A 16141-nucleotide genomic window follows, 5' to 3' on the forward strand; every position below is an offset into this window, starting at 1 on the left:
ACAGGCGCCAGAGCCATGCCTCCGGAGTCAGGTTCAAAGTCACCGTCAAGACATGTCTGGACATGCCCGGCCTTGCCCAGGGCTACGAGACAGAAATGAGGTTGGCACTAGTTTGTTCGCCGTGCATATAAATATGGCGCAGGTGAATACAGAAGCACTTAGTCAGAAGTCAGAGTTACCCAATAAGTTGAAGCCTCACCCACGATACTTCGTGCGGTGAAGTATGGCCTGTTTGGCCCCAAAATAGAGCATTGAGACCGCGTGCGAATTAATAACTGAATTGTCAGAGTTTGGCGCTATACCGTCGAGTGCGACATATTTCTATTAAGTCAGTAATAGTCTATTTGTGTATAGTGTATCGTGCGGCTAAAGTTCTACAGTGACCAGCATCACCAACGCTTCCTCGTATCAGCTAGAGTGCTTATCCAGGCTGGGCTGCTTTCATGGCGCTTTCACCCGAGGAGACCTAGACGAGAACCGTGTGGACATGTACACTGGATTAATCTACCCGACGACTACATAGCCCTTTGCGGCTGGATTATATTTGCTTTGGTCCTGTGATTTATGGAGCGGAGAATCGCCGACGCCTACACGTGTTGGATTTACCCTGTGAGGAGACCACGTCGAGTCTGCGCCTCAGAGAGCCTGAGGCCGGCTAGCTTTCTTCACTGTGGAGCTACAGTCTACGGAGAACAGCTGTATTCGTCTGTGGATCAAGAGACTATTGCACCGTCTCCTGTACTTGGAGTCTCCTTAGTCATCGTTGACCAGACTCTCTACTACCGACAGATCCTCTACCCCTGCTGGCTTACAACCGGGGGGACCCTTCCAGTATCTCCCGCTATATATTACTAGTGTACCATAGATATAATTCCCTAAGATTCAGGTTGTATAATTACCTCCTGCGTAACCAGAGAATGGACATTCATTATTGATTTGCCTACGCACATTCCTTTGCCTTATAAGCGCATCCAAAGTATAATAGAGAAGTATATTATGTACCTTTTGCTGCAATAAATACTTGATTATACCTTTGTGTGGAACCGATTCAATGTGGGAAGTGTTCATCATATTTATATATCATGTACTGTATGGCCAGTAATTAAAGTACATAAAGCGGTAGTGGTTTAATGATACCATACTTATCAATACAGTCAGGGAATTGTACCCCTCAGTTACAGTAGGTGTGTATTTTGTTTTTAAACTCTACTGTCTGTAGGATTATAGCAGTGCCACCCAATTTGGGGCCCATGCTCCCTTTGTTTTGGGCCGTCATGGCATTTGACAAGCTCATGCTTATTGTCCTCTTTTATTTTTAAAGTGCTGTAAAATCCTACATACGGTACGTCATTTACGCTGAATTACTGTGTTCTCTATGAGCTGAGTGAGTGACTTGTCGTCTGTGGCACGTGGTTTGTGACGCGTTCTGTCAGAAAGGTGTCTTTCCATTTAGTTCATATGAGGGATCTGGATTATGCATTATGAGTTTGGAGTATTGTAATTGCCGCAATTCAAGCAAGTGTAACACAGAACATGTCTGTGTATTATTTGTTTAGGAGAGCTTGTAAGTAAAGAAACAAACAAACCGCGAACAACAAGAGGAGGCAAGATGACCTTATTGTACAGTTAGCAGTGAAGAGTGTAGCAGTCACCTGGAATGAACGGGAGATACTTCATCATGAACCCTGCGTCATTAAAAAAGGAGAAATAAAACTGGAGTTAAATGTGTCAATACTACCAGTAAATGATATGTTTTATGTTTTATTGTGGATCCCCATTAGTCTACACACCAAAGTGAGACTACTCTTCCTGGGGTCCAAACATTAAAAATACAAACACAAAAAAAAGTTAAATAAAAATATAAAACCGCAAACATTGAAAGTACTCACAAGAAAACATCACAACAAACAAAACGGTGAATCAAAGCTCACTCAATATTCATGAGTCAGATATCACAATTCTCCAACCATAAAATACAAATGACATAGTCAGTCCATAAGAACAAAACTGATCAAAATCATTTATATGATTTGAACTCGTAATATAGCATAACTTTTCTCAAGTCACCGATCACCTTTATATTTCCATACTAATTTCCATAATAAGTCAATGACCAAAATGTAACTCATTATTCATGAGCGCAATTTAAAAAAAAAATTTAAACATAAATTTGTTCCTTACCATAGTTATATTTCTCTGTATATTATTCCAATAAGCAACATGCAATATGACCATTTGTGAGCAAGTGCTGTCCTGGATGCGTGTATATTTTCCCCAATGGAGTTTCACTTCCGCATTCGGTTTGCGCAATCTGATTGGCCACTGACGTTTCTCTCAGCGCCAATCGCGTTACTCCTAACAAACTGGTTAAGCTTGGCGACTCTTTCGAAGTCGCTCTCTTTCGAAGTTGGTTAGGGTTAGTTGGTTAGGGTTAGTTGGTTAAGGTTAGGGTTAGTTGGTTAAGGTTAGGGTTAGGGTAACAGCCTGCTGGCGCGATTGTTAGGAGTAACACGATTGGCGCTGAAAAAAACGTCAGTGGCCAATCAGATCGCGCAAACCGAACACTGAAGTGAAACTCCGTTGGGGAAAATATACACGCGTCTCCTGGAAATGTCCTGGAAAATGATTTCTCAAAAAGAGTGGGAACCCTGGTTTATGTGTCGCGCAGCTCCATGTTTATGTAAGTATGTTAACTCACTACGTTTGGAAACATGGTTGAGGTAAAGGTTTCAGCCTAGGAGAGACACAAGTCCTTGGTAGCATGAATGACACCGGTAGCAATGAAAGCTATGCGTGAAGGAATGGAAAACACATGGGATCATCTTTCACTTTACTCTGTAAGAATGAGTGGATGGATGGATCAACCAATGACTGAATGGATGTTACAGGGTTCCCGTGGGGTCTTAAAAAGTCTTACATTTAATCATAAAAAGGTCTTAAAGGAACACTGCAACATTTTGGGAAATTATCTTACCATCTTCTCCAAAGAGAGACAAGAAGATAGATACCAGTTTCCTCTCTGTGCGTTCAGTAGAAAGCTATCTGGCTGCACATTAGCCTAGCTTAGCACAATGAATGGAAGCGGACAGTGCCGGTTAGCCTAGGCATTGTCCAACTAACGCCTCTCCCGAAGGCTAACCGGCACTGTCCGCTTCCATTCATTGTGCTAAGCTAGGCTAACATGCAGCCAGATAGCTTTCTACTGAACGCACAGAGAGGAAACTGGTATCTATCTTCTTGTCTCTCTCTGGAGAAGACGATGAGCTAAGTTCCCAAAATGTTGGCGTGTTCTTTTTTAAATGTGATTTTGATAGGTATTAAGGCGTGACCGAGCAAGCATACAGATTGATCTCCTTCTGTGTCAGTGGCGGCATCTGTAACGATTGATGTTTGCAGGAGTTCCTGAATGACACCAGGAAGCATTACAACGCTGAGCTGGAGTCTGTGGACTTCGCCAGTAACCATGAAGCTGCCAGGCTCAACATCAACAGCTGGGTGGAGAAACAGACACAAGGTAGATCACACTCTCCACACACACACACATACACACACACACACACACACACACACACACACACAAGCACACACACACACCAGAACGTTAAGATGCACTAATTAAGACTGCTATTTGAAATGAGGACCATTGTAGACTGAACCAGGTACAGCTACACTGAATAAGCATGTTATCTATTGGTCTACAAGGTTCAGATTTTTTCAAAGGTCCAAAGCTTATTATTGCTCTAGTCTGTTCAGCTTGAAACTAAGGGTTGACTGATATATTGGTTTGTAGATGTTGCAGTTTTTTTCTCTAGAAAATCTGTATCTGCCGATATCAAATATCATCCTGACACATTACCGTCTTTCATGGGCTCTAGTGGGTCAGATCTAGTGAAGGAGTGAACATAATGGTACCATATGAAGTGAGAGTTCACTAGAGCAGTGCTTCTCAACTGGTTGAGTTTCAGGGCCCACCCTTTTCCTTAGACATTAAGTTACGTCACAGGAAACGTATGTCTTTCAAAATAAAAGCGCAGCATCATAAATTCTGTAGACCTTTTCCCCCCCTAAACTCTTTAAAAAACAGGGGTTGCGACCCACCAGTTAAGAACCATGGTATTGGAGCACTTCAGTGCTAGCTTATAAGGGGCTATATATTGTTCCAAAGTTTAGCAATATGCTTATGAGAAAAGATATTTTAATATAATATTTAATGTCAAAAGCTTAGCAACATTGTTGCAGGCCAAAGCTGAAGATTAGAGCACTGGTATCATATGAACCTAGAGATCGCAAGGAATCTGCAGATACCAACCATGTCATGCTAACTTACCGAAAAAGATTCCAAATCCAAAATATCCCTTGAGGCCTTTTAATATCAGACTTTCATATCTGCTAAATGTATTCAACAATGATCTGTATCGACCACTACTTCAAACGACATCACTGATCCCCTGTGTGGTCGTCTCTATCCTGTATCCTGTATTCCAGATAAGATCAAGGATCTGCTGAATGAAGGTGTGGTGGATCCCTTGACCATACTGGTGCTGGTCAATGCCATCTACTTCAAAGGCAAATGGGAGAAAACATTTGACAAAAAAGACACCAAAGACGCTCAGTTCAAGATCAACAAGGTAACAGGTCTCTAAAATCAGCAGTTACAATATGTTTAATTTGAAATTAACATATTGACCATTGGTTCTTAGGATTTCAACCTCATCTGTCATCAACCCGAAAATAAATACACGCAAGTGCTTTACTCTGAGTCCCGTGGGAAGCGTTCCATGTTGCGTAGTATAATTATTGTGGGTTGTTATACTCTGTTTTCACCAGATTCCGAAATTCCTCTGGAACAGCTCAATAAGAACATGTAAAACATTTATAAGTTCAGCGCTTATTTATACGTCTATTGATCAATCAATTCTTTCAAATGAACTTGAATCACTCCTCTTAACCTCATGGAGGGCAGCTGGGGGTCATCTTAACCTCATGGAGGGCAGCTGGGGTCATCTTAGCCTCATGGAGGGCAGCTGGGGGTCATCTTAGCCTCATGGAGGGCAGCTGGGGGTCATCTTAGCCTCATGGAGGGCAGCTGGGGGTCATCTTAGCCTCATGGAGGGCAGCTGGGGGTCATCAAGTCAAGTCAAGTCAAGAGTTTTAATTGTCACGGCATACAGGTATACAATGAAATGCGGGTGGTCTTGCCCGCGACGATGTGCAATACAGTGGTACAACATATAATAGAATCCAATAAAAATACAGTGGTACAACATATAGTAGAATCCAATAAAAACAACAGTGCAATAAACAGGGGGGTCTTTCATTATTCTGCAGGCTCTGGATTTGCACCTCTTGTTGTATAGAACCTTCAGGGTAGGTAGCGCAATACCCGTGGTACGCTCGGCTGAGCGCACCACTCTCTGTAGGGCCTTCTTGTCCTGTGCCGTGCTGTTTCCATACCAGGCAGTGATGTTTCCGGTCAAGATGCTCTCTACAGCTCCTGAGTAGAAGGACTGGAGTATCTTCCCCGATACTCTGAACTTCCTTAACTGTCTCAGGTGGTAGAGGCGCTGCTTCGCTTTCTTTACTACTGTGTCTATGTGTGTTGACCATGTCAGATCCTCTGAGATGTGGACCCCCAGCCTCATGGAGGGCAGCTGGGGTCATCTTAGCCTCATGGAGGGCAGCTGCGGGCAGGTTTCTTGTGATATACTTCAGTCAAGACAACGCAGGCTCTGGGACACCGAGGCGTTTCACAATGGGCTCGGCAAACCGCCAAGTCTTGTCAACCTGAACATAATAAAAATGTCTTTTCTTTTCTGGCATGTTTGCACTTTGCACAACCCTCGCTAAATGTACGGTATGGTACCTGCTATCTGTTGAGGGTGGGTTGCCATAGCACCATAAACCAAACACGTAGGTAGTGTGAATGGTATGACAAGCTTGGCACGCCTGTTTGCACAACATGATTCTTCTACATCTGTTTACTGTTGGAAAGATTAACCAGTGAGGGATACATTTTTAGAAGGTGAGTCGAGTTGGCTGGAGCTTAGGTTAGAAAATTTAGTTTGGATCCCTGGACTGACATTGAAATTGTGGCGGGCCCAAGGGACCACTCACGCGTTTTTAGTAATTTTGCCAATGGCGAACATTTTCGGTGTTTTCCTTTCCTGGTTACGAGTAATCTTGTCTTTGATGCTGCATGTGGGGTTAATGGGGAAATTGCGTTTCACCAAAGGATTTAATGTTTTGTTAACGTTCCAATTTTTTAAAGTCAAATTGCTGACCTAAATGACCGGATGTTGCAGAGTATGCGCTGACGCTGGTGACGTCGGGGGACCTGATCTGCAATGCTGAGCTGGTTTTGGCCATTTTAGGCAGCTCCGAATGTCTAAATCCCCTGCCTTATCAGAGAGAGAACTGTATATTAGAAGGCCTTGTTCACGGGAACCACAGCTGCATGAACCACAGAGGAAGCTACAGTAGGACAGTAGACGGGAGCAGCCGGAAATACGTCACCCGTGAGAGGTCTATAGGAGAAACAACTGTGGATATTCTCTACCGTTTTCTCAAAGAAGGAAACGTCTTCCACAGAAAGGGAAGAGGGAGGGAGGACATGATGGCATAGTTTATGGAGGTTCTTTGCAGATTCCTCAATCTTATTGTGAAAGGAGGATTTGACTAGCAATGTTTTTGGAGAATGGTGACAAGAAATTACGGTAAGTAGTGATGTCACCAGGGAGGCGGGTCCTCTTGCACTTCCTCTCTGCACCATGTGTAGGCTCCTCAGGAAATGGGTTGTCAACTGATTGGACCGAAAGAGGACTATTGGTTACGCGTGTATGCCAAACGTCTGTCCTCGGACGGAGATGGAAGGTGGGGAATTTCACTAGATTGTAAGAGGCAGTTCCGTGGAATATTGCGGACTTTGCGGGTGCCAAGCCCTGATAAGTCTACTAGGCATAACTTAACAGGGCTTTATCTCCTGCAAGAGGTTACATGCATTAGATACCTGTGATGTCTTCCATTGGTACAGTGCTGGTCTGTGGGGGTGTCAGATGTGATGTGAATCTGTCCTCCAAATGATCTCAAAGCAGCTTGTCCGCTCATGCAACCTCGTCTGAGGTCATGAGGCGTGTAAAGCCAGCGTTTCTTCAGAGCAAGTTACCTTGTTGTTTCATCAGAGGCCCTCTTGAATGCCATTCCGATGCCGGAATCTCAGAATCGGTGACGTGAACTTAAAGGAACACGCCGACATTATGGGAAATGTGCTTACTGTCCTGTAGAAAAACTATTGATTGATTGAAAACTTTATTAACAGATTTCAGAATGGGTACAATACAGTACGGCTCAATACAAAACAACTGCTAAGAGGATGCAGACCAGAAAAATACTTTCGTCTTGTTTACATCGGGGTCCCCCATTTTCAATTCATCAGGACATTTATGACATACAAGACATACAGATATACATCTGAAGGGGAAGAAACTGTACATTGGTGGGGGGGGGGGGGGGGGGGGTAGTAGAGGATATCTTACTGCAAGCACAAATAAATGGAAGCGGATATGGATCAGCAAAAACACATCCCTGGAGTTTGGAGGCCAGTTGATCCGTATCCGCTTCCACTAATTAGCTTGCAGCCGGATAGTTTTCTACTGAATGCACAGAGAGGACATTGGTATCTATCTTCTTGTCTGACTCTGGAGAAGATAAGCGGAAAGCTTATTTTCCATAATGTCGGCGTGTTCCTTTTAAGATCCATGTGGGTCGATTGGAAATTAGGAATAGAAAAATGGAAAGAAAGAGACGGAGTGTGAACTACCTCTTTAACGACAAAACGGTGATCAACACTACAAGGCTGTGGTTTGTCTCTGTCTCCAGAACGAGGGTAAACCAGTGAAGATGATGAACCTGGAGGCCAAGTTCCATTTCGCCTTCATCCCTGACCTCAACTGCCAGGTAATATTTCAAACAGCCAATCGATCAACGGTATATATTAGCATCCAGCTGCTATGTATAATAGATTATTTGGAGTCAATGTGGCAGCTAGTCTCAATCAACCCTCTCTCTCTACTAATCAATCGTTCTCCCTCTATCAGACAAGCAACTAATCAATCAGTGAATGTAAGCAGTGCCTTTTTTATAGCTATATTCATGTGAGACTATTAAATTCTTACTATCTCACTCTACTGTGTTACCTGTAAGCAGTTCAGTCAACTGTGTTTGACAGATCCTGGAGCTGCCTTATGTAGGGAAGGAACTCAGTATGCTGATCTTTCTACCCAACGAGATGGAGGACAACACCACAGGACTGGAGAAGGTAGGTCACACACACACACACACACTCATACTCTCTCTCTCAACACACACACACTCTCTCAACACACACACACTCTCTCAAACACACACAGAACACACACACACACACACACACACACACACACACACACACACACACACACACACACACACACACACACACACACACACACACACAGTAAATGCTGATGTTATTCCCATCCCAGATGGAGAGGGAGTTGACTTATGAGAACTTTAAGCAGTGGACCCGCCGAGGCATGATGGTAGAAGTTGAGGTGGGCCTGCCTCGTTTCAAGATGGAGAAGACGTGTGACCTGAAGGAGGTCCTGAGCAGCATGGGCATGGTGGACGCCTTCTCACGAGATCTCTGTGACTTCTCTGGTAGGAGGGAATATGGAATATGGCTGTTAGCTTTGCCCTTTTTAAAGGACCACTCCACACATTTTGGGGGGAAATACACTTATTAGCTGCTCCCTACTGCTTCCAGTCCTTGTGTTAAGCTAGGCAAGCTGCTCCTTTGCAGACACACAGAGATGAAACTGATATCAATTCAATTTTCAATTTCAATCAATTTCAATTTATTTAATGACCACCCAGCCAGGCTGGTGGAATTTAGTTTCAGTGCAGGTTTCATAGCAGTTCCAACATAAAAACATAAAAACATAGAACATATGACATCACTTACAGCGTACATAAAAGAAAACACAATTACATAGATACAGTTTCGGAGTTTGTCCATGTCCATGTCAGCAGAGGTAAGGGGGGTTGCGGGGGGTACTACAGGGGGGGGGGGGGGTGCTACAGGGAGTTCAGTGTCCGTATGGCAGTGGGGAAGAAGCTGTTTTTGAACCGGGTTGTTTTGGTGGTCAGGGATCTGTAACGCCTCCCGGAGGGCAGCAGCTGGAAGATGTGGTGTGCTGGGTGAGTGGGGTCGGAGATGATTTTCCTGGCTCTCCTGATTGTGATTTGGCGGTGGAGTGATTCGAGGGAAGGGAGGGGGGTGCAGATTCTTTTTGAGGATTTATTGATGATTCTTTGTAGTTTGTTTTTTGAGTGAGTGTCCAGATTGCTGTACCAAACAGTTATGGAGAAGGTGAGGATGCTTTGTATAATGGCCTGGTAGAAACGGAGCAAGAGATGTTTATTGACTCTGTATTTCTTAAGCTGGCGGAGGAAGAAGAGTCTTTGATTTGCTTTTTTGTGTATGTGGTCTGTGTTGGTTTTCCATTTGAGGTTATTGCTTATGTGAGTGCCGAGAAATTTGAAGGAGTCTGTGGTGATTATGGGTTTGCCGGAGATGGATATGGGGGTTTTGGGGTTTGGCTGGCGTCTGAAATCTATGATGAGTTCTTGGGTTTTTGATGAGTTGAGAAGGAGGTTATTGTCTGTGCACCAGGTGAGTGTGTGGTTGATTTGTGTACGGTATTCTGTTTCGTTATTGTCTGTGATGAGGCCTATAAGGGTTGTGTCGTCTGCATATTTATATATTTTTACGGAGTTGTGGAGGGATATGAGCAGGTTGGTGTATAGGGAGAAAAGCCAGGGTGAAAGGACGCAGCCTTGGGGGGCTCCTGTGCTGAGATATAAAGGGTGGGATGTGATGTTATTTATTTTGACCTTCTGCTGTCTGTTGGAGAGGAAGCTGTGGATCCAGTGGCAGATGCAGGGGTTGATGTTCATGTCCAGAAGTTTATTGGTGAGTTTGGCTGGGATAATTGTGTTGAATGCGGAACTGAAGTCCATAACCAGAATGCGGGCGTATGAGTTGCGGGTTTCCAGGTGTTGCAGCAGGTGGTGAGTGGCTGTGTTGACTGTGTCATCCACAGACCTGTTGGTTCTGTAGGCAAATTGATGTGGGTCCATGAGGGGGGTGGTGCTGGTTTTGAGGTGGGTGAGAATGATGCGTTCAAATGATTTCATTACTACGGATGTGAGGGCAATTGGTCTGTAATCGTTAAGGCAGGAGATATTATTGGATTTTGGGACAGGGATGATGGTGGACTGTTTGAGACATTGGGGGACTGAACAATTACGGAGGGAGGTGTTAAAAATGTTGGTGAAGATGGGGGCCAGTTCTGCAGCACAGTGATATAGGACAGATGAACTGATATCAATCTTCTCGTCTGAATCTGGGGAAGATGGCAAATACATGTATTTCCCTAAATGTCCTTTAAAGCCCTTTTTAACTCTTTCAGTGCCACGCCTGGTTTTCCGTTTTACCGCTTGAATGCCACCATCGGCGCCAATGTTAACGTTAATATCGCCTAATCTATGTTTTAAATTATGGCTATGTGTCTAATCTGCCCATCGGATTATCAAAGACTATTTTCCAGTCAGTGCTGTGAAGGCAGATTGTTTTTTTATCGCGTCGTTTCCGTTTCAGAGCAGTTAGAAAAGCCCCTGTTTTGATATAAAAAACAGCTCATTCTGGAGCATTCTATGAAAATCGTCTTTTAGTGGAATATTCCACAACGTTGATATTCGTCTGCCTTTTTATGAATCGTTTTCAAATAAACGCTAGATGATCAATATTATACGTGCACGCAAGCACATTACGGCCGCGCACTGATAATCGCTCCGTTGATTTCCTCACAGACTTTTACAGTGAAACCGAAAGGAGACATTTCACAAAACAGCTTATAACTTCATCAAACTTACTCCGATTATCCTACCACTGATAACATAGAGTCCTTACCTGACATCAGATGGTATCCAACTGGTATATTCCAATTCCTGATCACCATTCGAAAAAATCGATACGTGTATGGATCCAACGCGACACTGTAGATCTCCATGATCCGCGGGGATCTGAGGCTCCAGAATGAACTGTGGTAACCCCGGCTGGATCAGTGAACTGGAAAATGTGCAGTACCGGATTTTTTCCCCCTTCATTTTCATTGAGTCCATTCCAAAATCACTTATGTCGTCTGGGAGACGACAGGGGGCGCTTTTTTCCACAGTGATCACCGGCGCAGCTCGGCTATACTCGGGTAGGCTCGGGTGATGCAATAATTTTTCAGATCGCAAAAAAATTATAATAATAATTCCGAGAAATCTCGTGAGTGGCACGCAACCACCTATAAAAAAAACAGAGAAATCTCGTGAGTGGCACTGAAAGAGTTAATAAGTAAGCAATCACATGACTAACCTTTCCAGAACTCATGTCCTAATGGCAGTGGCGGCCGCACCCCCTGGTCACTGGAAAGTGGTTTTGGATTTTTCTATAATAGTAGATTTCGACCGCTAAAATATAATAATTCTTTTTTATATATAAATGACTCATTTTAAGTGTGTTTGTGTTTAAAATAAACAATAACGTGTAATATATAAAATATAAATCATTGTTTGTGCGTCCTGTTCATCCCCGCTCTCTTCTGGGGCGCTAGAAATATTGCCCCACTGACTGGGCGTCATTGCGCAACGCAGCCAATTGAAAAATGCACAGAGCAACATAAATGCACCTAGCAACAAAATTTTACCAATCAGTGTCTTCAAATACGATGCCTGAGGCGCCGTGTCCACAAAGCGTTTTTTTCAAGGCGGAGCGCTTTGGATATCAAATGAATATGAATGCCCAGAGCGATTCCAAAGCGCAGGGAGCGCTTATTGTTGCGTCATCTGCATTATAGATTGTATATACCTTAGGTCAGGGATCGGCAATAGGCGGCCCGCGGGCCGACATTGGCCCGCCAGCAATAATTTCTGGCCCGTCAGGTTATTTTGAGAATATGATATTTATTTTACGCGCAGGAAATATTCACTCGGGACGCCAGGGTGTCTTTTATTGTGAAGCTGTATCTATCTACCGGTAGTCATCAATAGCACTATAGCCAATTGAAATGCTAGAAATGGTCACGTGGACTGGGAGAACCAATGGAATAGTCCCTAACGAACTTTCACTTCCGCGTTCGAGATGGAGCGAGTAACAAATGTGTTAAAAAACAAAACAAACATCTTTGGATAGGGAAATGCAACAGGGAAATATAACGCTTCTTTTAATAAACAGGAGCCATACTTAAAATACGGGTTTATTGCAACAGGTCGGTGATTCTTGCGTGCCGAGCCGACGTCCTCTCTGCATAATATGTGGCGACAACAACAACGAGGAAATGGTTGTTATTACAACTGTGTTAAAGTTGGCAGATAAAGTAGCTGCATTCAACGCCAATCTGGAATTGGAGGGCGGCGAGTGGATATGTGACATGTTTCAAACATTAGCAGGGATTTTGGAGGACTGAACAACAAACAAGGTATGGTGAGTCGTGTTTTCATGCATTCTGTCTTCTGATCTGTTCATCACCCGCCGCGGTGATCTGCAACAGCTGATCTGCTGTTCATGAATGAATGAATGAAAACTTTATTTAACAGATTGCAGAATGGGTACAATACAGTACGGCGCAATACACACAATTGTTAAGGGGATCTGCAACAGCTGAGAGCTGTTCATGAATGAATGGATGAGTGAGAACTTTGTTTGGCGGATTGCAGAGTGGGTGCAGTGCAGTGCGGCGCAGTGCACACGGTTGTTGGGGGGATGCAGACCAGAGAAAAACGTTTGTCTTTTTTCAATATCAGTATATTAAATTAGCCATTGTTTTTGATCCTGGCCCGCGAAGCAACGGCTTGGGGAAAATCTGGCCCGTGGGCAAATCTAATTGGCGACCCCTGCCTTAGGTCGTATATTACTGGGTTGTCAGACACGGCAAGAATCGGCCTCTCCTCTGCCATGTTTGTTGATCTTTTTAGTCCCGCCACTTACTCAATTTTGATTGATCGGTCGAAAAAAGTGACATTGATGAGCGGTGCTCCTCTGCAAATGTGGAACAATTTTCTACTCGAGGCGCCTAGAGCGCTCCGCCAAAAAACGCTAGCCGGCGAGAGCGCTAAAACGTGAAGTGCGGCGCGGCGCGGGGAAGAGAAGCGCTCCTAGCGTGTCTTTACCATAGAAATGAATGGCAGAAAGGTGCTGGCAGCTCAAAAAATGCTTTCTGTGGACACAGCCCCGGAAGGGTGCTTTTTCTAGCGCCCCAAACAGAGTCATTGTCGAATTGTCTATTCACTCTATTGGCTGAGCATCGCGTTCGTGTGACATCACGTCCACCAGGAAATACCAAACGCTAATAGTTGTCGTCGTCGGAAATTGATAATAATCACAAGATACATTCACAGTGTTGGATCTAACTAAATGGATTTATATATGGACACGTTTATGGAAAGTTCAAGCCCAGACCACAAAGCTTCTCGAAGGGTTACGTCCAGGCATGCAGTCGTGCACACACGCGGTTACACGGCGTGTTAGTAGGTCACTCAGGGCAGAAGTGCGCGCAATGATGTGCACGCGCGCACTCGTCGCGCCGTGCGATAAGTACGCGGCCACAACACCGGCACTTATCACCTAGACTTTGCATAATAATAGGATACCTACTGTCCTTCTGTAAAATAACTCTAAGTTACATTGTTAATTTAGTTTGTATTTACTTTTCTAGTTTAAGTTAATTCAATTAAAGAAATTGTAACTACTATTACATTTAAAACATTGTTATGCATAATAATCATCTGTTCTGTGCGCAACTGAGGGAACATGTATGTGCGTGCACGTGGCGTGTGGGCAGTTCCCATATTATGACTGCATCACTGGTTACGTCGGACAGACCAGAGGCGCGCGCAGGCACTCACGGTTTAGCATGATGAAATCAGTGACTGTACTCCTGACAAAGTATAGTATGGTTTATTTGTATTGGGAAAGATACAGACACATTAGCTGGTTGAACAACATCTATATGTGTGGTAATAATGCAGATATTGAGTGTATTTCTGTGAAAATGCACGTGGCGCACGCCTCGAATTCCAACCGAAGCGAAAAAAATTCCCTTCCTGCCCGCGGCCGGTGTGAACAGCAACGCCCGTTAACATGGGAGCGAAAGTGAAGCGCTGATGGCTCGCCCGCCTCACGCCCGCGTTTGATGTTTTCGTGCCGTTAAGCGCGACGGCTTTTTTTTTCTATGTGATGTTCTACCGGCAAAAAAAAGTGAGTCTCAGCCTCAACATATACTGTTCTGTAGTTACTGAAACTGATTGAATATGGCACCGCCCCACCTAGAATAATTTTCACCAGCCGCCACACTGCCTACTGGGCAATACGCTCTACAACCCCAACTATTGCTGCTACCGTCTCAACCTTTTACTGGGTATAGATTTAATTTTGAGTAAAAGAACATATCTTTGAAGAGTGGAACTCAAAAATGGAACCCCCCCCCCCTAAATCTCTGCTCAGTTTCTTTGGCCGACCCCATGCGGCAACATTTGCTGGAGCCCACCTACCCCCATTTAAAAGGGGCAACTACCCCAAAATAAGTAATTACCCCTCATTCAAAAGAGGCAACTACCCCCATTCAAAAGAAGTACCGGTAACTACCCCTCATTCAAAAGAAGCATTCCCGCATTGTGTGATTAGATGTGAATGAGCCCGGAGTCCTCTCCTTGTGTCTCTTGTTCTCTTCCCACGTTTGAAGCTCTTCCTCTGCTCCTGACAGGCATGTCTGCAGCCGGTGACCTGGTGCTGTCCAAGGTGGTCCACAAGGCGTTTGTGGAGGTGAACGAGGAGGGCACGGAGGCCGCCGCAGCCACCGCCACCGGCATGATGGAGTGCTGCATGCCCATGAGATTCTACGCCGACCACCCCTTCCTCTTCTTCATCCAGCACAACCCCAGCAAAAGCATCCTTTTCGCCGGCCGATACTCCTCCCCCGAGTAAACGCTGCACCTTTTACGTGCAACGCTCACGTTTCCTCCGTAGACGTGCTCTGCTTGCCATCCTGCATTGCTTGAGCCGCAAAGGACAAGACAAGAAACGCTGCATCTGAAAACACCACCACTCCATTTTTTATTGATTAGAGTAGGCTAAATGATCATTTAATATATAGATTATCATGAATTTATCAAGCAGGCTAATTTGTCTCCATTTTGGAAAATTACCAGTGACTTATCTACTCTAAAGACTTTTGAAAGGTCAAAGGTCAAAAGTGGGATACCCATTACTTTATGTTTGGATCACTGATTGGAGCCTTTAATCTCTTGCACTGTACTGTATATCCTGTACCCCCCACTCGGAAGCCTTACACTATTATGTCTTGTACTGTTGTTACCCAGCAACACAAAATCATCCACTTGCTACAATTTATTCTATTGGCCAGGATGGGCAGTGGTTGTACCCTTTGACCCGGTCTCTGTAACATCCACTATGTGCGTAATGAATATGCTCCTTTATACTGTATGTATATTGTTTACCAAAGATTATCCAGTGATGACATAACATTGAATGTTTCCTTACCAATTTGATATACGTTTTGCAACACTTTACATTTTAACCATGCAAAGTGCTTTTTGTTTTGCAAAGTGCTTTTTGTTTTGTCATATGCAATTTAAGTGTCATTTGATAATGAATTGTAGTGTCGTGTGCTCCATTACATACCAGATTACATTTTTAAAACAACAGATGTCATTGGGGCTTTTCTCCCCAATTAAACTACCCCCCCCCCCCCCCCCCCCCCCCCCCCCCCGACACAGTAGAGTTACGAGTCGAGATTTCGATCTTTCCTGCCGGAGTGACCATACTAATCACTCAACATGGGGTTATAGCAATGTCAGCAAACACCTTGGATAGCAACATGGCGGGTGTAGAACAGGTGAGAAAAAGGTGTGTGTGTGCTGTTACATTTTCTGCCAGGACAATAAGCCTGTATGTGTTGTTCTTGAAGCACTGTACTGTATCTGTCGCACGCACGCACGCACACACACACACATACACACACACACCCCAAGGGGTGCT

At 44.3% G+C, this 16141-nt stretch overlaps 1 protein-coding gene across 3 annotated transcripts in view; it reads left to right on the forward strand.

Annotated features, from left to right (window-relative positions):
* LOC311238272 (leukocyte elastase inhibitor-like) overlaps positions 1 to 15838 on the forward strand; it is a 31417-nt gene extending 15579 nt beyond the window's left edge. For 2 of the 3 annotated variants that reach the window (XM_084326291.1, XM_084326292.1), the window contains exons 4-9: positions 3397 to 3514; positions 4486 to 4628; positions 7876 to 7953; positions 8225 to 8314; positions 8520 to 8694; positions 14847 to 15838. In XM_084326291.1, coding sequence (XP_084182417.1) covers positions 3397 to 3514; positions 4486 to 4628; positions 7876 to 7953; positions 8225 to 8314; positions 8520 to 8694; positions 14847 to 15067 — 825 coding nt within the window. In that variant the 3' untranslated portion in view covers positions 15068 to 15838. The remainder of the gene's footprint in view (positions 1 to 3396; positions 3515 to 4485; positions 4629 to 7875; positions 7954 to 8224; positions 8315 to 8519; positions 8695 to 14846) is intronic. The other variant, XM_084326293.1, reaches the window with a different exon arrangement.
* Positions 15839 to 16141: the final 303 nt, after the last annotated feature.

This window comes from Notolepis coatsorum, assembly GCF_963971535.1.
Source record: "Notolepis coatsorum genome assembly, chromosome: 12".
NCBI lineage: Eukaryota > Metazoa > Chordata > Actinopteri > Aulopiformes > Paralepididae > Notolepis > Notolepis coatsorum.